The 22951-nt window shown below is 42.4% G+C and overlaps 1 protein-coding gene across 1 annotated transcript; it reads left to right on the top strand.

Moving 5' to 3' along the window:
- The first annotated feature begins 283 nt into the window (after positions 1-283).
- On the top strand, positions 284-22898 carry ehbp1l1b (EH domain binding protein 1-like 1b). Its single transcript, XM_030792585.1, has 19 exons — positions 284-424; positions 4288-4345; positions 4835-4930; positions 5209-5262; positions 5775-5953; positions 6281-6420; positions 10152-10211; positions 10490-10709; positions 19081-19348; positions 19494-19666; positions 19936-19984; positions 20218-20817; positions 21100-21169; positions 21287-21327; positions 21636-21756; positions 21959-22058; positions 22194-22267; positions 22355-22469; positions 22811-22898. Exons 1-19 carry the CDS (start codon positions 321-323, stop codon positions 22896-22898), a joined length of 2610 nt encoding a protein of 869 aa, XP_030648445.1. The 5' UTR covers positions 284-320.
- The last annotated feature ends 53 nt before the right edge of the window (positions 22899-22951 follow it).

Raw genomic sequence — 22951 nt, 5'->3', positions numbered from 1 at the left:
AACTTTTCAGTTCATGACCTGTAAAATTTTCAATCTAAATGCTGAAGCAGATTCGGTTCCTCTTGTAAGCTGTGCAGTTTCCGTACATGGCTGTTCTTGCACTTCAGGAGGATGGCGACAGTTCGGTCGGACCTAACTCGCTCAACGTGTACCAGATTTGACCAAAGAAATGGTCTCCTGTGACAGCATTACATTCTTCAAGTCAGTTTTTTGATCTCAGTTGTTGGAACTTTATACACTACCTGCCACCACGTTTCAGGCGTGGATGATAAGATATCTTTGCATGCGCTTGACATCTTCATATTTAAACTAAAGTAAGAATGACTTCGGTGTGGAAGAGACTACAACGAGTTGGCAAAAAAGCCTCTAAATTTCAGTTTGTTGCGTCTTATCAAGAACTTATTTTGGAGTGCACAAAGAAGTGGTGAGTAAACATTTAATGTTATTTGTCGTTTCAAAAGATCCGTTAACCCAAAGTCGTTTCCTGAACATGCATTTCGCTTGTTAAGGGCGTTTCTCCATACGAAAACATTATCACGCGGACACAGCTTGTCTCACTGTTTTCACGTGGAGTTTTAACGGTGTAAACGGGGAGTCAAAATGCTCTGTTTAATCGGAATCTTGTCCAAAACGTGAGATGTATTGACTAGCCAAGTGACAGATCACGGAAAGACGCGGTCAACTACCTGTATATCATCTGCGGAGTAACTTTCATATTCATGTAATAGCACTTCCGCATTGATTTGATTATCAATACTGTGTAAAGACAGAATGCATCGCAAATTATTGATATATTTACTACAGATAATATTTATTTTGTTCCACTAAGGGATAGGTTATATGACATGTGTGACGGACTGCTCACCCACTCAAAGTTAAAATCTAAGGACTGTTAAGTTTGACTGACATTTCCATTATTTTCTCTACCCCTACGTTGCTAACGGCACTGTAGAATAATAGGATGCTAACGATGTAATTTGTGTATTTATGTTTAAAGTGACCCGTTTCTATGACTGCGTTAGGTTGATTCCTTCATGTCACGCGTCATGAGGCCATGTTTGAGTGACTACAGTAGCAATTAGTGATTACACCAATACCACAACATATTTAATCAATGAAGATTTAAACTCCCTTTACATATATGTGTATTTTTATTATTATTATCATGATTATTATTATTATTACTATTATTAACTAAATGTAATCTCATTATCTCAGCGTTTTGTGATGTATAGCAAGCTGATGACTGATTCACAAAACATACGCACGTTGTTTGACCCTGCCTGAGGCCTGCTGAGTCCGTGAAACCAGTAACACTGTAAACTTTTCTTCTCTACCTCTCTTCTTTAACCTTAGGCCTGAATGACATGATTGGCTTTATCACTGAGTTATTCACTGAGAAATGTGATCAGTTAATAAAAGCCCCTTGGATGGTGTAGATTGCACTGATGAACTTACAGATTTATCATAGGATGACACTTAAAGCAATGCCTATCTCTAATTGCAGCGAGTACTTCGTGGAGGCATTTCACAGTGTGTGTCATGTGGAGGAACTGATAAATTATTCAGTCTTTTCTGGGGATGTCACATGTTTAAGCATGTCCTTTGGTGACTGAAGCTCTCTGCCTTTTCAAGGAAACTTCATTATTCTCGTACACCCGAGTCGATCTGTTACACAAGACGGAGTTAGCCAAGATCTGATTCCAACCACGAAATTTCACATGAGCCTCATCCAGTACGAAACAATTAAATCTCTTATTTGTACTCATGACGGAAATAATGTCACTTAAGCACAGAGAGATTATGAATGGATTCAACTGCGAATTTAGAGGCTGGAAATCTTATTTAGCTTATTTAGACGCTAAATAGATAATTCGAAACATGGACACGGCTATAGAATGTCTAGTTAATGGTAAACCAAGATGTTATGGCATTGTAGTTATCGTTATCACCAAATGTCCCATGGACCAGTGTACTGTGACGTATCCATGTCGTGTTACAACAGCATTCCTTTGATATCCCTCAACTGTCTAGTGTACTTTACAATGCTGATGCTATATCGTTAACACTCCTTAAGAACTACATTGAACAAGAGTTCGCCCCCCACTTGAAATGGGTTCCTCACCATCAAACGGTCTTTTTGTGTTAGCTTTGATCAAACCTTGATTCACATTCTGCTTTAGGTGTGTCAAAGTCTTCTCTGACCTCAGTCCGTAGTTGTTCATGGTGATAGTATTTTATGACAGCTGAGACATGACGCAGCACAGCGGTTGTTTTCATCTGGGTCAATTTTGCCCAGTGCTGCTTGAACTGTGTGTGCCTGTGTTTGTATGCCTGTGTGTGCGTGTGTGAGAGAGTGTGTGTGAGAGAGAAATAGGTTTGCCAACCAGCTGCCCATCTATTTTTATGTCCACCTCCATTACATCCACAATTCCCTATCCCCACCCAGTTTGCCCCTCTGCTCTGATCTGTTCTGTTGCTGTTACCAGGTTGTAACTTGAGAAAGCCCTGGTCTCTCTTGAGGCTGTTTGTACACAGCTGTTTGGCCATGGTTGACAACACAAAGCCTTTCACTAAATTCAGTTCTGGCATCGCCCGGCAACATGGAGCATCACTGTCAAAACAAACAATCAGAAGAGACATTCGAAAAATTTCTTTCTTTCGAACAAATTAATGGAGAGACCGCGGCTCACTTACATCGCCACTCTACATGAAAGTGTCTTACTCTATTGCAAACGCGGTACTCTCCTCTCCCTCTAAGGGGGTTTTTCTTCTCATTCATTCCAGTGTATATCTAGGCTACTTAGGACTCTCAGAAAACCAAAGAGAAAACACTGGGAGGTAGGAGTAATGGGAGCGTGAGTCTAAAAATCAAAGCTGAAAACATTTTAGTCACGTGACACAAGAGGGTTTCCTCCAATTCTTGTTGTGGTAATGAGGTCAGAATTTCACCCATATAGGTACACAATGGGCCCATATCCGAACAATTCACAGCAAAAGGGCAGTTTTCCTTCAGCTGTTTGAGAAAACAGGTATTCCAAAACAGTGACGAGAGTTCAGTATATTGTGTACATTTATGGCTCAAAATCACATTGTAAAACCTGTGGGTTATTCTTCAGTTTCTTAATAACCTCAGAGGAAAAAATAACTTCCGAAATTTCACCCGTTTCACAACTTAGTCGATTCTCTGCTGGCTTGGCGAAAAACTTTTAGCTGTCTTGCAACTTGTATGTAACATGCCTTATTGTGTAGCATCACCATATTTCAGTATCATTTGACGGGACGTTATGACTGACATATCTAATAGCATTATTTGAAGATTATAACTCCAGTGTCAGTGCTAGTATTTACCGCATTCCTATTCCTAGTGTTAGTGTAACACCTTTAAAATGTGTGTCTCACTGAAGGGGATTCATGATAACAGTGTATGTGCTGCCATGGTGAATGAACTGTGCTTCGTCGCAAATACAAGGTTCATTTAAACCTTCCATTTGTGGTGTAACTTGTTGACATTGTCTTCTGGATCATTTTTATGCTAAAAACGCCCGCCCAGTACATCCTTAAACAGCGAAGAATGTTTGCTTTAGCTGTCAACAACCCTTTGCAGTTTTGTTTATTCATAATACCTCTTTATTTGTTTGCTGCGTTCTGTGTTTGCGTGTGCATGTAGAGTAACACGACCACCCTCTCATTTTTTGTCTATCAAGTCTAATTAATATCGTATTCTTGCATTGTTTTTTTTTTTGTTCGTATGGAAAGCTTGACGTTACCCTTTTTAAGGGCCAGTTTTGAGAAACGTGGTCTTGTTTCTAAATGGTGTACAGTGAGGGCATGGCTGTGTTTATAGCTGTTCCTCTCTGTAATAACACAAGGGAGTTTCACTAGATTTCTATCATTTCCTGCGCTTGTTATACACACAGGTGTACCAGGGTAGAATTAAAATGCTTGAGAGTTTGTACCACATAAACAGTTCCATGTGCTTTGTTTTACCAAATAAGAAGCCTATGGTTGGTAAGACTATAATGTGAGAGAGAGAGGTGAATCCATTTAAACTTTGCTATATGTAATATTATATGCTGTTGTCTATGAGTTCATATTATTGTTCTGTCACTGCCCTGGAATATCTTATTTAACAGACCATCCATTTGATATGTTTGATGTGCTGAATCAAGCAAGCCGGGGGGGTTAGCAAAAGCAAGAGGTCAGGGCCCCTTGAGGAGAGAACCTGACAAACAGTCTGTTTCTAATTGTCTGGTCTGACATAATATCTGTCTTGTGGGTTCGCAGGCAGCCAGACAAACTGAGAGTGGTATGGACGAGAAGAAACAGACGCATCTGTTCCAAGGTATCTTAACTTTTATGTGATTAATTCTGAACAGAATTATATTATCGGTTTTTATTTTCTTTGTTATAAACTGTCACTCTCTAACAGCAAATTACATTTTGTCACACTACTCAGTTCCTTAAACCTTCTGAACAAGCCCTACACAGCAAAATGAGGAAACTAAAATGTTTTCCTGAACCTCTCTTAAATCTAAACATTGAGCTGGGGTTTTTCTTTTTCGACCCAGTGTGATTGACTCTCCTGTCTTTAATTCATTTTAATAACAGACATTTTTCATATTTAAAGAATCAAAAATTTGACAAGTTATCTCTTCCAAAAAAATGCTGCTTATACCAGCCTAGCTGTTTACTCCCTATGACTGGATTCTCTGTTCTGTGGTTGTTAGGCCATTGTAAGCAGAGCAGACTCTCTAGGTACTTTTCCTGATGTTTTAACTCTGCACAACGTGTCTTTATTTTAACTGAAATTTCCCCTAATTTCCACCACAAGCTTCATGGATGGCAGCCAGGGATTAAAAACCCCTACAGGGGTATGGTGTTGTGGCCTGTTCCTGAAAATGTTGACATCGCAGTCACACTCTTTAAGGTAGGAACCAAGTTAGCTGTAAAATGGATATGTTTACATTCATACTGACATCTTTTTTTTTCTGTTTCTATGATGGTTTTACTGCCTTGTGGTGTGCTGGTTTTGTTCTGAGGAACCCAATAAATGGATTTTGGTTGAGTTCTCTGATATTGATTTATGAATACTAGTTTAGTTTCTGTAGCCTACTTTTTAAAAAAAGTCTTTTGGTTCCTTTTTTATTATTTTTTTTTTTTTGTCATGATGAACTGCTGAATGTATTTTTCATTTTCATTCCTCAGGATCCTCATGCGGATGAGTTTGAGGACAAAGACTGGACATTTGTCATTGAGAATGTAAGCGTGTAACTGTCAGTCTTAAACAAATTGTGGAGACTGACACTGTGGCACCCAGTAGCATATGTCATATAGCTGCTACAATGCTTTAGTTTGTTAAATTGAATTAAATTGAATTAAACTGCTTTGTTTGTTGTGGGCGTGTAAAGCCCTTTGAGACTTTAAGTAGTGATATTGGGCTGTAAATAAACTTGAACTTTGAACTTTAAAACTTTTCATTAACATGATATTGAGCTTTGACTTCAAAATGTTCATGACTGGCTCCCCTGGCTGGAAATTGTGAAAAATAAGTATCAGGGCTAGATGTATCAGTGTTCATTTGTCTGGCTGCTTTGTGAGTTCCAAGTCTTGTGAATAGCTGTACGGAAAATAAGTAGTTGTACAAAACTGGGACATTACACTAACCACACTAATTAATTACTGAACTAACTTAACTAACTAACTTGATTAACTGACAAAAAAAGCAGACGAACAAGCCTTTCTCTGAAACTACTCATTAATGCCCTCTACAGGAGACAAAGGGTCATCGCAAAGTGCTGGCATCAGTGGACATAAACATGAAAAAGTTTGCCAGCGCCATGCCAACTCAGACAGACTTAACCCTGAAACTGAAGCCGCTGTCAGTCAAGGTGGTGGAGGCTACTCTGAAGCTCTCTCTGTCCTGTGTGTTCCTCAGAGAAGGAAAAGCCACGTGAGTCCATTATGTGATAAATCCTTACTGTGTCTTGAACCATAAGGACACTGATTTTTCTTAGGATAATCTATATAACTGCGTTACTGCACCAGATACAATTCATTTGCTACACTGTTTTACATATATAGTTGTATATGAGGCTTAGAGAATAGTCTAGAATAAGGACACCATAAGGACACTAAGTTTTCTGAGGATAATCTGTATAACTGTGTCACTGTACCAGACACAATTCACTGGCTACACTGTTTTACATAGTTATACAGTTGTATATGAGGCTTAGAGAATGTTCTAGAATTCACTGCCACTGTGTGTGTGTTGTCACAGGGATGAGGACATGCAGAGTGTGGCCAGCCTGATGAGTGTTAAACCCACAGACATTGGGAATCTGGATGACTTTAACGAGAGCGACGAGGACGAAGACAAGAGATCCAGCGCTGGAGCCAGTCTCAGCACGGCATTTTCAGGTACCACGTATGAAACACTTTCTTTTAAACACGTTTCATGTCTAGTCACTTTTTCTATGCTCCTCAGGGCTTGTATTTTGTTTTCCACAGCTATGGCGTACATCTGTTCTTTTCTTTATCTGTTCTTTGTTCTTGTTTATCTTTGCCCTTTTTTTCCCCCCTGTATCACATGCCTCTTGCTTTTATCCATCTGCTTTCTCCTTTCTCTCTTTGCTTTTTCTCTCTGGTTTCTCGTCAGCGCCTTCACCCCCTGTTCGACCGGGGCGCAATCCGGAAAAGAAAGCTGTGGTGGTAAAGAACCCCTCGGCTATAGGTATTCCCTCTCTCTCCCTCTCTCCCTCTGAAATCCCTCCCCTCTGATTAACAATATGTCTCTCCCCCATCACTCTTTTGGCATTTTGTCATATGAACATCAGTCACAATCCCTCCATTCATGGTCACATTTCTTAATTTAAGCATATCCAAGGATCATCCGAACAGAATCCTCTGTGATATCGCATTAAATGGAGGATTTTTTGACAACCCTACACCTGTTAAGTCAGATACAGTCATGCCAAGATATAGTCTAGTTATATAAAGTTACAAACAGAAATCTCTTTCGGTATAACGTTCTGCTTTCCCAAACCATAACCACTGCTAAAGTTAAGTACTGTTATACTGATTATTTTCGCTTTGTCAAAATGTGTATCTGATTTATGAAATTCTGTTGTTTCATCTCATCCTGTCAGACTGGATGCATGCGTCTTCATTCATATTTCTTCCTTGTCACTCATCCGTCCATCACTTCATCTCTCGACTCTCCCTTTCTTTCTTTCTTTCTTTCTTTCTTTCTTTCTTTCTTTCTTTCTTTCTTTCTTTCTCTCTCTCTCTCTCTTTGGTCCTTGCTCCCTTTCTCCCCTTTTTCTTGATCTTCATCCCTTAGCCAGTGGGAAGGAAAGGAGTGGTACTGGTGTCCCTCCCCGCCCTGCTGGCGCTGTCTCTAACCCTGATCTGCAGTCACGACCTCCCCTGCCCACCCCACCTAGCCCCCGCCCCGTCCCTGGCGCTCGCTCCAGGCACGCACGCTCTGCCGCCCCTGCTCAGCAGGAGGTAGCACCCACACCCCCCTCTGGGCCTGGTTTTACTGGTACCCTCCCTCCGTCACTGCCCAAAATCTTCCAACCCTCTCCTGGCTCAGGTACTAGCAGTTGATGCATGTGGCAGGCAGACATGATTCACGCGCCTAGGGCCAATAGCAGATGTTCTCATGCCAAAGGCCTTTTATTTATTTATTTATTTATTTATTGCTACTGGTGACTCATTACTGTGACACTGACAGGGCTGGATGGCCCCATGTCCAATCACAAGGGGAAAAAAATGCCTCAGCCTTAGAGAAAGTTCAGACTTTCCATTGTTTTTGAAGGGATGTCATGACGGTATTTTCTGACCAGAAAACATGTCAAATTAGCTGCTGTGCACATCCCTTTAAAAATATAGAGACCGACACAATTTTTTTTTTTTTTTTTTAATGAAAGGTTGTAGGATTAGCTTTGGTACATTTTTACTTATACACCATTACTTCTCCAGTCAGCTACTAATCTCATGTGTCCCCATAAGTCCCATTTCAAAACATTCAGTTCTCATTCAATTCTTCTGTATAACTGTTATATTCTTCTGTTACATTCTCCTGTATTCCCTTCTCTTTGCTTCCTGTATTCCTCTTTTTTTCCCCCCAGCACCTGTATCTTTTCCAAGGAAGGCCTTGGACGCCCAAATTAGCCGTGTTGTGGAGTCAGGGTCCCCTGTGGATGCTGAAGTGGCCCCAGACCTTCCCTTGCTCAAACTCTCTAAATCCTCAACTCTATCCTTTCCTCAACCTTCCTCTCCCCCCGCTGCACCATCAAAAGGTACACGTAAAGGGCATGCTGTTCCGATAGAGTAGTGCTGATATTATTATAGCTTGGTTTCCTTCTAAACAGCCCACATATAGAACATCAGCACAAGATTTACAGCATATATCCAGGGTGACAGACAAGAGAGAGAGTGAGAGAGAGAGAGTTGTGACATATGGAGAGTAGCTGTGTAAGCGTGTGTGAGTGAATGTGTGAGTGATATTTGTATGTGTGCGTGACTGAGACCAGTATGCTCAGAGACCAGTATGACCGGTACAGGGTGACCTGCCAGTCTGCACTAGACTTGAGTAGAATAGATTGGAGAATAATGGCTTAATTAAGCATAATAGTGAAAATACAAAATGCCAGTATAATCCGTCAGTAGAAACACCTCGGTCTTATCAGCAGATAGCAATAATATTAAACTTTGATTAGTTATGTATGATGACACAAGAGAACTTTTGGAGAAGTTGGCACGTTTACTTCCTGTAAGCACACAGTCCATTATTTTTTCATGTCCGGTTATATCTATCCTATTTCCACACACTCTCTTAACACCCTCTTATTCTTGCTGTGTCTCTCTCCCTTTTGCTTTGTATTAGAGTCCTTTGGTACAACCAATCCAAATGTCTTTGAGCCCAAGATTGTCTCTGTTGTTCGACCCATTTCTCCCTTTCCAGCCCCTCCACCTGGTCTCAGTACCCCTGACACCCAGACCCAGCCCTCTGGCCCCACGCCAGGTACAGAGACGCAGTGGCCACTTAGCACTGCTATGCATGGGTTTTACTGCATGTATAACTGGTGATCTGATCAAGAAAGTATGAGTGAAGCATGAGTCAGACTGTTCAGTTTATTTTATGAAGGTACTGCTTGTTACGTAACACAGTGGAAGCCAAAAATACACTTCCAATTCACCAAGCTCGAGAATTTCTCATCGTTGGTTTCACTGCTGCTCTGCCAGTTGCTGCTCCTTCCTGCCAATGAGAGAATGCTTTCCATGCTCATTTCGTATCAAGACTTTAAATCATTCTTTTCATTCTCTGCTTCTTGTTTTTTGGTCTGCCTTTTGCAGTGTCCATGCACCTGGCTGAAAGGAGCACAGCTAACTCTCAGTCCAGTCCCCCTCATATACAGTACAACTTTCCACCTGCTCTGTCTCCCTCCTATTTCTGCCCGTCCCTCACTGACACCATAAAACCTGTGCCTTTGCTAAGCAGCCCAGATCTCGAGGCCCTGTGTGAGCCTTCCCATCCCCCTTTCTGTCCTTCTTTCCCCATGTCCCCTCTCCACGGCCTGCCTCCTTTCTCCAAAACCCATGCCTCCACCCCTATCCCCGATGCTGTGCGCTCTGGCCCAGCGGTACATGCCTCTGTTTCTGGGAATGCTCTGAGACTTGACGTATCACCTCCTGACGCTTCTCTCACTCTCACCACTGTCGCTGCTCCTCAATCTACTGCTGTTCAGTCAGGTACTTAACCGGCCACGGACCTAGGTCCGCTGCTAAAACAAGCAACCGTTTAAACGACGGCTCGGCTAACACAGATGATTGACAAAATGATTAACTTGATTAACCAAAATGTAATCACGTTAAGACCGTATGAAGAAGGTGCGGTTGAATTCAGTCGCTGTGTAGTGTTGTGTTGCGTTGTACAGTGGGTTCATCACTCATTGTTTTAACGGACCAGGTGCTGTGACTTTAGTTCCCAGTTGCCTAACTGTGGACATGTACACAGTGTGCACACGTGCATGCTTATCGTTATCGTAATATAACTGTTCCCTGTTATCATATTAACCTTGCGCAGCGTTTCAAATCTTCCTTGTTGTAAAAGTCAACCTATTGTCCGCTGTTATGTATTACAGAGATACACAGACAGCTGAACACGCTAACAGAGGAGGACTGTTCGAGCTCAGTTGCTCAGGGTAAGTGAGTCCTCTTAGATTGCTCCGAACCTGACGATATGCACAAAGTGTCTTTTCAGTCATTTGATCATATTGTGATCGGACATCCTGTGATTGCACAACCATCCCGACCAAGATGCGACATAAACATCCAAAGTTATTCATAAGTTTCTCCCTGTTAGTTATTATAATTTTAAGAAGTCAGTGAATAATACATGGAAAGATCACTTTAAGTTCTTATGATGTGGCTTTCTCGTCGTTTATCTGACCCCGTTTTGTTTTTGTCACGACACGGACAGACACAAAAGTGTCCGAGCAGAAGACTCCGGTCTCATCCCAGGCCACAGAGGCCAAACAACCTCTGACTCTGGTCCGTGTCGGAGATCCACACCGCTCACCTCGTGCTGCTGGCAACATCAGCATCGCCAACCAACGTACTTCTCCACCTCAGGGCCCTGCCTCTGAAGAAAAGGGGAAAGTGCTAGGACCCAGTGTTGGATTGGATAGTTCTGTGAAACGGTGAGTTTCAGATGAGTGTACCAAGACCAGTGCCTCTCAGCTGCTTTGACTGTGTACTGCCTTCACTGAAAAGTGGCCAGTCAGGGTGAACACGAAACATTGCGCATGGCCTGCCAAATGAAAATGTTTGCCAATTTTTAGGCATAAAATCTTACTTTCTGCTGTTGTCAGTGGGAACAAAAGTGTCTCTTGTTTACTAGAGGTTACTGACCAAGTTGTACTGCATTGCACTTATGCTCCAGTGAAAACCAGTTCTCAAATTCTGCTGAAGTTTGAGCAAAAATGTATGAAATGTGAAAAGAGCTTGAACTACCTTAAACTATCTTGTACTTCACGGATTCACTTAGTCACACTGGGTGTATGGCATGATTTTTAAAATGCATATTGCTGTGTAATGGGCTCAAGACAGGCTAGGTGTTCATATTGGTATTGTTGAGGTACCAGTCATGTTGTCTGCCTTGATCCTAGGAAACTTTGTGCCAGCATAGTTGAAGCAGAGAATGCCCTGTTGAGAGGATGTGCTGTTTGGAGTATGCTAATAAATTCTGTTTTGCAAGCCAAGTGATAGAGAGAATGAGCTACCAATTACTGATAATGATCCATGACAGTTATAGCTATTTGCAGTTTAAGCATTATTTTACACCATAGGAACTCTCTCACCATTGTTTTCAAACAGTCAAAAATAAACGCATGGATTTAAACTGGGCTGCTTTATGGAAGTCAAGAACTTAGCATGTCACTGACTTGCATCTGCTGCATGTTTCTTTTTGGATTGGGCAAATGTTTAAGTTCTCATGTCCCTGACCCCAACTCAGTAAGCCTGCAGCTGTCTCACTGATTTCTATTTATGTGGCTAACTGAAGCCTGGCAAAATGCAGCAGTTCGTGAAGACACCGCTTCTAATTGCTGAGTTTGCCATTTTTGCTTGCGAAAGTGCTTTAGTGGCCATGCCAACATTTTTTTCCCCTCAACCTTTGAACTTTGACACCAAGTATCTCTGTTCCTCAGTCCTGGACAAGAGGGCAGCCCAGCTGCTGATGGTCCCAGCCAAAAGCCCATTGAAGCCTCTAAATCTGAAAACCTGGGTACAACCCTTCCTCCACCTTGGCCATTCTCTGCCCAAGGGCCAGCTGGTCCCTCACCAGTGACGTCACTGTGCATCTCTGATAAAGAATCTCCAAAGAAAACTTCAGAGGTGTTTGTGGCAGAGAAGCCTCCTTTGGCTGAAGAGGAGCCAGATTTTATGAAAGAGGACATTGAAGTGGGACACACACCCTCTCCACCTCTTAAGGCGAAGGATACAGTTGAGAAATTCACACACAAGACATCATTTCTTAAAGAAAATCCACCACTGATTGAGCCAAAGGAAAATATTCAAGAAACTGTAGAGGAGCAGATTGTTCCACCCAGCTCTACCAAAATTTCACTCTTCATTGAAGAACCAGAGATACAAGCAAAATCTGAATTAGAAAGAGAGCATGTCACTCAAGAGGGACTGAAAAAGCTTAATACTGAGACAAATGCTACATGTCTAGACCTTAAAAAGTCGAAAGAGGATAAAGAAATAATCAACAATGTGTCTGCATCAACTCCCTGGCTCCCTGAAGAACCAAGAGTTCCCAGTATATTTACTTCACCTAACTCAACCCTGTCCTCCAGTGACCAAGATGTTACCATGGAAAAGCAATCTCCCAAGGCAAACAGACCTCCCTGGGCTGAAGAAATCTTTGCATCTAAGGAAATGGAAAAGAAGAAGCAGGCTAATAGTGATGTTTCTGTTTCCAAGGCTGAAAATCAAAGCGACCGCTCTGTGACTGTAAACAATGATTTCAAATTTGACTTTGGGCAGAGCTCAGATCTGGGTGCTGCAAAGGAAGAGGCCAGGGTTGTGGTTGAACAGGCCAAGGATGTAGATAGTGTTAAAAAGAATAGGTAAGTCTGCTTGTGAAATAAGTTGCAAACCACATAAGCTAAAAGGGAAAAAAAAACTTCTGAAGTTCTCTCACTACTCTGCTTTCCTTCCTCCCTGCCGAAGTGATAACTGACTAAACTATATAATCCTTAAAGTAGTTTTATGTAATGCAAATTCTGCACACGATGCTGAAATCTGCATTACTGAAAGTAGAACCTCAATGAAATGAAATTACAGCACAGGATAAATCTCAATGAATAGCCACAAATTGTATGACATTTAATTTTTCTGAATGTGATCCGTGTTTAATACATGTGACACATTTAATGCATGTGTTATACATTGTCTTCTTCCTGCTTAAATATTATGTGGCTACCGTATCACTTTGTAGTTTAACCTTTCTCATGCACACTCTCTAATTCTATGCCCCTCTCTTAGCCCAAATCAAGTGGTGTCAGCCAAAGAGTCTCCTCCAGTGCCAGATAGACTAAACACAGACAAGAGTTTGAAAGCAGCTTCCAAGAGCGTAGACCCGCCCAAAGAGCTTACGCCTTCTCAGTCCCAAGCCCTTGAACCCATAACCGCCTCAGGGCAGGTCCCACTGAGGCGTGAGACAGACAAAAAGGAGATGACTGTGGAGTCAACCAATGTCTTGAAGGCAGAAAAGAATCCAGATGTTTCATTGGCCCGAGCGGAATGTCCCCTCTGGGCTGCCCTAGAAGAGAAGGGGAAGGACCAGAAACCAGAGAAGACCTTCAGAGAGGAGATAGACAAAACACAATCACCTGCCACGATTCAAAAAGAAAGTGATGCCCCAACAGTTGGGCATGAAATAGAGCTTCCAGAGAAAGGGTAAGAATGGGAGAGAGAGTTACTGTGATATGATTAATATCAGGTAGTTTGACCCCAGATTAAATGTTGCCCATGCATTTAAACATGTCTATATAGCGATGTCTGTGCGGTAAGATAGCAAGGTTGAAGTCATTTTTTACGACAGTTGCTAAGAACAGGTAAAGAGTAAATTAGAACTTCAGACAGACTTTTGGTTGAGGACATTCTCTCCCTGTACACGTTAACATGCAGACATTGCGGTTTGGTGGTCATTTCCATTTTAAAGCCCCATTCTGATCAGTGGGTTTTTGCTGCCTGTCAGACTAAATGCTGAAAGATACTGAGCATGCGGTTCAAAGTAAGATCTGCAGATTTATAAATGGAAAGTTCTGTTTTTGATGCTGACGATATGTTTCAAAGAAGCAGATGTATGTCTCTCTTCCCTGCTGGTGGTGTATGCTAAATCAAATAATGACATGGTCCTTCAGCCTCAGTGCATGTTCTGCAATTTGTATGTTACAGAATTTGCGTAGTACGTCTTAGGATGAGTGTGTATGATAACATTTGGCACCAAAGTTTGTGTATGTTGGGGAAACTGCCCAGGTCATTTCAGGTTTACTTAGTTACCATTGAGAGATGTGTAATCATAATAAGCATGTCTTCTTATTTAAGGTATTAAAAATGCCAATCAGTTTGATAGAGATATCTTATAAAAAACTTGAGCATTTTTCAAGCAGGCGCTTAATTGTTTATTGAACTTGCATTGAAACACACCATAGAGTTGGGGCATGATTGTGGATGCATCTTTCAATTGCCTGTGAATGCATTTACACTGTTTCTTAGTCAAGGTCTTATGTGTTTTGATAAAGAGCAATGCACAAAGCTATGTGAAACTGACACCAATGTCATTACCGTATTCTTTGCCTCACAGACGAGACAAAGCCATAAGTATGCCATGTGAGTTTGAAGCAGCAGCAGTCAATCAAGTAGAGGGTTCCAGGAAAGCCTACATAGAGGTTCAAAAGACGTCAACCTCCACTGACATTAAAACACAACCACCTCAAGCCATTGTCATGAAGCAGCAGTATGAGGTGGAAACAACAGTCTCTGAACCAGCTTCCTCACAGTCTATCCTTCCTCATAGTTCACCCATTAACACCTCTAGAGATAAATCCTTGAGAGCCTCATTGCACCTTGAGGGTCTTCTGCCAGTGAATTCTGACATACAGTTAAATGATGAGTCAGACAGATTAGAGATTGAGGAGCACAATTTAAGAAGCTCCTCTCCTGAGGAGGTGTCATTTGAAGCAGAGAGACCATTATGGGCTGTTTTAGAGGAGAAAACAAAGGAGAAAGATGATGAGGAGATGAACACATGCATGTCAGAGCAAGCAAAGGGAACCCTGGACAGGGGGTAAGTCAAAGAGGGTTGCAACCCTTGTAGCATGGCATGAAATGGTGATGTGGTTTATCTGAGCATGTTTTGGTGGTGTTTAACTATGCAAAGGGAAGCTAAACGGTTTACTAAAAATGATTGTCACTAAATCAGCAGCATATTGCTGGGGTTTTAGGAATCTGTTGTCTTTACAGTAGATGGCAAAAATGGGTCAGAATTATGGCATGGATCCTCAGAGGACAAACTGTTCACTCATCTTATCCATGTCCATGACAGCCCAACAGAAAAGGAGACAGTGTCAGAAAAGTCAGAAGACATCTCTGTTTTTGACTCCATCCAAGACGAAAAAATAGATACAGACTTGCAGAGAAAAAAGCCTCTACACTTTGACGCAACACTAAAGCTGGAAGAGACCACATGTAAAGACCGTTCTAACAGCAGAGAAATAGACAGAGACTCTTCAGATCACTCTGATGTTAAGGCTGTTGTTGTTACGGCTTCGGTTGCCAAGGATGGAGTGGACAGTCAGTTTGGCTCCCCTGCTGTTTGCGTGGATGAAGCCTCTGGTCAGTCAGTAGACTCAGCTGTGGAAAACTGGACAGAGATTTCTTCTGATACACAGGACACAGGATCAGGGATAGAAAAGGGGACAGTTGTGGAAGAACAGAAACAGGAGGAGGCCTCTGTGGGCTTCATGAGGACAATAGTTGGTGTTCTGTACAAAGGGTAAGTTGTAGACGTAAACGGAGAACAGCACAGCTTCACTTGTTTCTGCACCTGCATGGCTGAAGAGTGGGGTGCACATCGTAAGGAACGGAGAGTAAAGAAGCATTTGCATGTTAAGAGGTTTTCTGTTGACACTTGGGCTGCCCATTGTACTCAATACAATAGCAACCTTTTAACATCAGCTCTTTACACGTGACTCCATGTTCATGGCGGTGAAATATTTAGGCATAATGTGACATAGTTACTTCCGATATGTTTCATTTTCTTAGACAAGACCTTATTTTTTGTGAAATCACAAAATAAGGTTTCTCATAAGAAATCAATCTATGCCTGCAGTATATTTTGGGAGGGAAACCTGACTTTGTTGTTAATGTTCCCATTCCACAGTTATGAGACTGTGGCCTCCATACTACAGCAGCCAAGCCCAGCAGAATCTGACAATATTGCTGACTCCGAGTCAGAAGACCCTGTGATTAATATCCTCCCACCTGAACCTTTTTGTGATAGTCCAGTTGCACACAGCACCGAAAATGTTTTGGGGGAAACATTAATTACAGAGCCGTTGCTGTGCCAAGATGCCAACCAGGCTGAAGTAGATATCCTGGCAACCACAGAGCCTTTGACAATGACTCTGGTGGAGTGCCTAAGATTGGCTGCTAAGGAGGCGGAGAAAGGCAAGGGAGGACCCGCGGAGTCCAAGGCACTGGCTGAGGCGTTAAGAAGTAAAAGAGTTGTGCTGAAGATGGAGAAAGACCTTTCCACTACGCGAATGGTATCATCCCACGTTGAAAAGGACAAAGTTGATCTGAACTGCCCACCGCTGAAAGAAGTAGACTTTGATGAAATAGCATATGAAGAGGGCCAGGTAAAAAACACAGGTGAGGAAGCCCTGCCAGTAAATGAAGTTGTAGACTGTAAAGTGCAGCCCACTGGCAAGAGGAGGGAAGATATGAGGCCACTGATCATGTCTGAAGACCTACTTGAAGAGCCAGAGTTTGAGAAGGGACAAGAAGACTTGGGGACAGTGTGGCTTGCGGAATTGTATATGGATGGAGGGTAAGGGCATGAGGCTTTTGAAACTCTCTCTGCAGTACTTGACTGCATGGCAGAGAGAGGCTTTTTTTATGCTACTTGCACAAGAAATGGTCTGTGATATTTTGATTCATGTTTTTCAAATGATATTCTTCACTGGTGGGATCAGGTTTCTCAAGATTGGACATTGTATTTCAGTGCTCGCATTTAGATCAGACATTGAAGTCAGTGAAGTATTCATTGTAGACTGTTAAGTGGCCACTGGGATATGCCTTAGTGCCATTTTTGTTGGAGGAATGGAGATATGCATGTGCAGTGTGAAGTGGTGATGACGGTTCTGGATAGCACAAACTGCATGTGGTTAGCTTTAATGTTCTTGTGAGGAGAATATTCTTGCACAAGAATGATCTTGTGTGTCTTAGATGTTGTCAGTTGATTTGGATTGGTTCAGTTTGGTGTCATAGAGTGCATGCCCTTGTGCTATTTTCAGCTTAGTGTTGGTTGGTTTTGGTGCGTAGAGTGTGTAGCCTAGACTGTGCTTTGCTGAAAAATGGTTCAAATTGATGCAGTACGTAGGAAACATATATTGGTGTTAGTTCTAATGGTTAATATTGGTGTCCCTGTCTCTCAGCCACAAGGAATCTCCTATGTCACCAACACCACAAACTGCTGACCCTACTAGCAGCCTTTTGTGTCAGGAATTTCAGTCTGTGGGTTCAACTCTGTGTCTAGAGCCTGCTGACACAAAACGTGCGACAATCTCACAAGGTGATGCCACGACAAAAGAAGTTCCTTCCCAGGAAATCAATGAAGGCATCAATCCACTGTTCAGCCAGAGGGGAACATTTCCAGTGCCTCTACAGGAGGTTGGCCATGAGCCTGTCGGTGTTTCTAGTGATCTCGCTCCGCCGCAACACATCAAAAAGAGCAATGTTTCCACAAAACTAATCCGGCAGGAAGAGACTGTGGACAGTAAGAGTAACAACGAGGGAGACAAAGGAACAAAGCTGAAACAGACAAGTGAAACGAGCATATCAAAGTCAGAGGGATCGCTTACCAAGAGCCAGTCATTAGATGATAAAGTTAAAGTGAATCATCCAGAGGAAGACAAGGAATGTTCCTCAGCCCTGACCACGGAAACAGTTCCCTCAGAAAGCATCCTAGAAATGGCCAGTGACAGTCAGCGTGTTATAGTCGAGGAGAAGGGTGTTTCTGCAAAAGACATCTCTCCAAAAAGCTCAGTGGTCCCATGGCCCCTTCCATCTCCTCAACCTGAACCCCACCACTCTGAGTCACCCTGTAAAAGTACTGAAGCACCTCGTGAAAACGATACAGGGCTTTCAGAGGAGAGGCTGTTGCTGGCAAAGATTCTCCAAATGGGAGAGGAAGTCCCAGAGTTGTCTGTCCCAGTTCCTCGTATCAGGAAACGACTTCACCCTTCCCCGTCAGACTTTGACCCCCTCCTAACACCCCCCCTGCTACCGAGGTCAGACACTACGTCGTTCCAGGATGCCAGGGTGTTAGAGTCAGATCAGAGCGTGCCTTCAGCTCCTCAACTGACTTTGAAATATGATACCTTGTCACAAGTGGACGCTCAGGAAACCATATCAGGTGATACAGAGTCGACATCTGTCCTGTCTGAGCCAGGGCCAGAGGAAAGCCAAAATGAGTCCACAACTGCGTCAGCAAACAATAGCAGTTCACCATTTGATATATTAGAGGGTGATCAAAGTGATGTTTTAGTTTTAGGAAGAAATGATGGGGTTTTGGATTCTGAAGTTCACTCCAAGGACAAAAGACGTGTTGACGCACTTGGCAATAGTTTGGATGTGTCCAGCAGTCATGTATCACCACCTGATTTTCCATCAAAACAAAGTGACAGTGTCATTACTGAAACTATGGATCAAGCTGGTAATGTGGCACCAGATTTAAAGATTGTGAAAGATGAAGAGGTTCAAAAAGAAATGGAGAACCCATTGCAATGTGCTGTAGATTCAACAGTTGATATCCTGGAGAAATCGTAAGTTTAATGAGTAACAGAGGAAAAGCTACTGCATGAGAACAGAGGGGCAAGATGCTGTCATTAACTTCCCTTTAATATCATCACAAAATGTCTGAGGGGATTGTGTTGTCAATCAGTTTGATATGTTTTCTGTAGTAATTACAGTATTAACATTTAAGTCAGTGTGGTTGAATGGGGTGGGGGTTGCAAAAACAAGCCTGAGGATAGTTTCCTTGAACATGCCTCTTTTTCCTCCCAACTAGGTAACCTCTTTACTAATTTTCTGCTGTTCAAAGGAATCTGTCAAAATATGTGTATTTAGAAATATGAGAATTTTGGAGTGGAATAATCTTTAAACTCTCTTAAAGCCTCTTCTGTATTCCATGTATATTATAAAAATTTCTCTGAGACAAAGCGGCTAAATGACCCGTCCTGATAATGTTTTCATATCTCGACTTACTGTCCTCCACAGATCCAGTGTCACACAAGAGACGAAGCAGCACCACAGCCTGTCTGGTATAGACAAATCCACCAAGAATGTCCAGTCCCCAGCTGCAGGTCCAGACAACTTGATGTCTCAGAACAGTGGTCAGACTGCAGTGAAAGAGGAAAGCCCCTCCGTGGAACCAGTTGCCCCTAGACGGACCAGAAAGAAAACTCCTCCACCTGCAGTGGTTCTGGAAAAGGTTCCAGCAGTAGATGAAACAGATGGAAAGGATACAGCTGTACCTTTGCAGGAGGTGTGCACTACAAGTCACTAATAATTTTTTTTAGGAACATCATGTTTAGAATAGCATTAAGATGCATTCAGTCACACCACAGTTTCATTGGCGTAAACCTAGGATTGAGAGGATTTCAACCTCTATTTTTTCTCTCTTTGCACAGATATCCAGTCCTATACCTAGCCCTTGCCTGGTCAACTCCAGTCAGTCTTTACTGGAGTGGTGCCAGGAAATCACAAAGGATTATAAAGGCGTGAAGGTCACCAATTTCAGCACGTCCTGGCGCAATGGCCTGGCTTTCTGCGCCATCCTGCATCATTTTTATCCTGATAAAATGTAGGGGCCCTGGCATTTCTTCCTAACCATACTAATCCCTTGCTAATAACTGCATTCTAATGGTCATTAACTCAATCTCTGTTTTGCATTAAATAATGTATAGATGTATTTGCCATGATTTATATTTGCAGTTTAATATAATTTAGATTGGAGTTAAACATCCTTGAAAGTGCTTAATAGAGAGAAAAAAACATTTACTGTTAAAAAAATATATAAATGGTGTTTGGATAGCACACATTCATCTGATTTATATGATTTCTAACTTCCAGTCATTTCAACCAACTGGACCCCTATGATATTAAGTCAAACAATAAAAAGGTAAGATTTTTAAAACATTTTGTTATTACTGGACTTGTTATCTCATTCTGTTTTTTCTCAGAATATGGAAAACTGTATTATTATTATTAAATGGAATGATCATATGACAAAGGAAATCCATTTTTCAGCTGCAGTGTATGTGTAATAAATGCACTGAATCTCTAGATAGGCACTCTATGCCACAGTTATTGTGCTTTCAATCAGTGTTATCTGTACCCTACTCCCCCCTACAGGCTTTTGATGGTTTTGCCTCACTGGGCATTTCCCGACTGTTGGAGCCCTCAGACATGGTACTTCGCTCTGTACCGGACCGTTTGATCGTCATGACTTACCTTTGTCAAATCCGCTCCCACTTCACGGGACAGGAACTGAGCGTTCTTCAGATTGAACACAACAGCAGCCAGTCCAGCTACGCTGTGGCAGAGCCCAGCCCTGCCACTGACGTGGACGCGGCTGCCCGCTACTGTGCGGAGAGACTGCAGGCTGGAGCCATAGCGCTGGAAACCAATGGCAAGCCACGTAAAGAGGAGGACACTGCTACTCAGGGTGTTGTTAAACCTAATGGGAACTTGGTCCCACCTCCACGGACAAAGCGCATCCTAAAGGCGGAGGATAAGGGAGGCAGTGAACCAAGTCTGGAGGGAGAGGCGAAAGGGACTGAGGGTGGTGTCCAGACCCCCGTGCCACCGCCCAGGCCAAACGCGTCCGCTGCCAAATCGGGCTTTAGTCACGTGAGGGATGCAGACCTGGTGAAGAAACGCCGATCACGTTTAAAGAGCGAGTCCATCGATGAGAGCGACTCGCATGAGCAACAAAGCGTCAAAAACACTGAGGTAGGATGCCACCCTCTCTGTCATTTGTCCCCTCCCTTCCTTACTTTCATTTTTTATGTGTAATGTCAGTGGCTGATTTTAAGTTTTGTTTTTTGTTTTTTTTTTAATTTGATGCAACTTTATTTGTACAGCACTTCTTGCAGTGGACATTGTCATATTGTTTTGCTTTGTATCTTCACTTTAGTATATACAAAACAAACATACAACAAATAAACAATTATATAAAAATAAAGTTCGTCATTACTAGGTCCTCCACCATTGTAACTTTGGTTCCACTTTCAGACCAAAAGTGAGATAGAAGTTGATGGGAAGAATGGCTCCACCAGTGCAAGAGAGACGACTTCAGAATCAGGTGAGTGTCTTCCCAAGGCCTTAACTGCCTCTTAAAAACAGTTATTCTCACATATAGCCCTTTTCTAATGAAGTGATGCGTATTCTTATTTGTCCTTTTGAATGCCTCTATTCACAGAAGCCACCAAAGACAACAGACCAGTAGAGGACGATAAACTGGTCAGTGAAGATTTTTTTTTTTTTGATTATGCCTGTTTCTTAAAGATCACTGTACATGTCTGTACATGTCCTGTCTCCCATGTCGCTTTAATTTCCTCTTCACTGTCTTGCTCTCTCCACATTTGCATCCCTCCCACGTGGGCCTCTTTACAAATCTGCCTTTTTCTTATCTTTGTCCGTCTGTTTCTGTACTGTGTTTACGTAAAATCTATCTATGTGTGTCTATGTGCCTCCTTCTACATGTCCACCCCATTCTGCGTGTGTCTGTGTGTTTGTTTATGTACGTCTCTCTGTCGTGTTTTGTTCAGTGTCTCCAGGACACCAATCAATACGTGTTGAGCGAGCTCCAGGCTCTTGAAACAGAGCAGAAGCACATTGACAACAGAGCTGCCATTGTAGAGAGGAGACTCAGGCATCTAATGGAGACAGGTGAGAGAATGAAAGAGGGATGAGGAAGAATGACTGATGCATGACTGACTAAGAGACGAAGAGGGTTTATCGATCAGAGGTTACATGAGCAGTAATGTCCTCAAACACCACAATGCATGGTCGTTTTGAACTGTCGTGTAATGAGGACCAGGGGTGCTCTTTTGTTCTGTTAGCTTTTATTGGCTTCATTATCTGTTATTAGGGAGTGATCGAGACGAAGAGGAGAGACTGATTCAGGAGTGGTTTGTTCTGGTCAACAAGAAGAATGCTCTCATCAGGAGACAAGATCAGTTGGAGCTTTTGTAAGATACAGACTCTGTTGTCTGATCATTCAGTATATCATTACAGATGTATCACATTTTAAATTCAGATAGCATCTCTTTGTCTGTAGGTTGTTTGTGTATTTCTGAATTGCTGCAATTTTCTTCTCATCACAGGCAAGAAGAGCAGGACCTTGAGAGACGATTTGAGCTGCTCACTAGAGAGCTTAGAGCCATGATGGCCATAGAAGGTGAGATCAGCCCAGAAGTTCAACATTACTTACACAGATGCAGTCCCATCAATTATACTCACACATGCTCTTTCACTGTGCTTTCAGACTGGAAGAAAACACAGGCTCAGCAGCACAGGGAACAGCTACTGCTGCAGGAGCTTGTGTCCCTGGTCAACCAGCGTGACGAACTGGTCCGAGACATGGATGCGAAAGAAAGAGGGTGAGAGTCCATCTGGTCGGCTTCAGTGAATTAGAGAATGGACATTCACACATACATACAGTCATACAAACACACATTTACGTTTACCTCAGAGAATTCCTTTATGGGGATATAATAAAATTAGGATTTAAACCCACAGTCACAGTGCTCAAGCTGCCATTTGTCATACATTTTAAGGTACACTGTGCAACATTCAAAATGTTCCCATAAAATAAGCCTTTTCAGATATTTATTAGACTTAGACACTGTAGTCCCTATGAGGTCTCAAAGCCCAAAGTATATACTTGGAAGGACGGACACACACACACTCTTGACTCTGACTGTATTTGGTGTCTGTTCAGGGCCCTGGAAGAGGATGAGCGTCTGGAGCGAGGGCTCGAGATGAGACGCAGAAAGTACAGCAACAAAGACAAATGTGTGCTGCAGTGATCTAGAGGACCTCTGCCTTTTGTCCAACCCTCTGCCTTTATCGGAGACTTTGC

Source organism: Chanos chanos, chromosome 15, assembly GCF_902362185.1.
Source record: "Chanos chanos chromosome 15, fChaCha1.1, whole genome shotgun sequence".
Classification (NCBI taxonomy): Eukaryota; Metazoa; Chordata; class Actinopteri; order Gonorynchiformes; family Chanidae; genus Chanos; species Chanos chanos.
The sequence above is the reverse complement of the archived record's forward strand: the minus strand, read 5'-3'. Positions and strand labels throughout refer to the sequence as shown.

Coding starts and splice junctions, on each gene's coding strand:
- ehbp1l1b (XM_030792585.1), top strand. CDS start 321: ATGACTTCGGTGTGGAAGAGACTACAACGAGTTGGCAAAAAAGCCTCT. Junction 19,349..19,493: donor CAGCTGTACCTTTGCAGGAG/GTGTGCACTACA, acceptor CTCTTTGCACAG/ATATCCAGTCCTATACCTAG. Junction 22,268..22,354: donor AGCCATGATGGCCATAGAAG/GTGAGATCAGCC, acceptor CTGTGCTTTCAG/ACTGGAAGAAAACACAGGCT.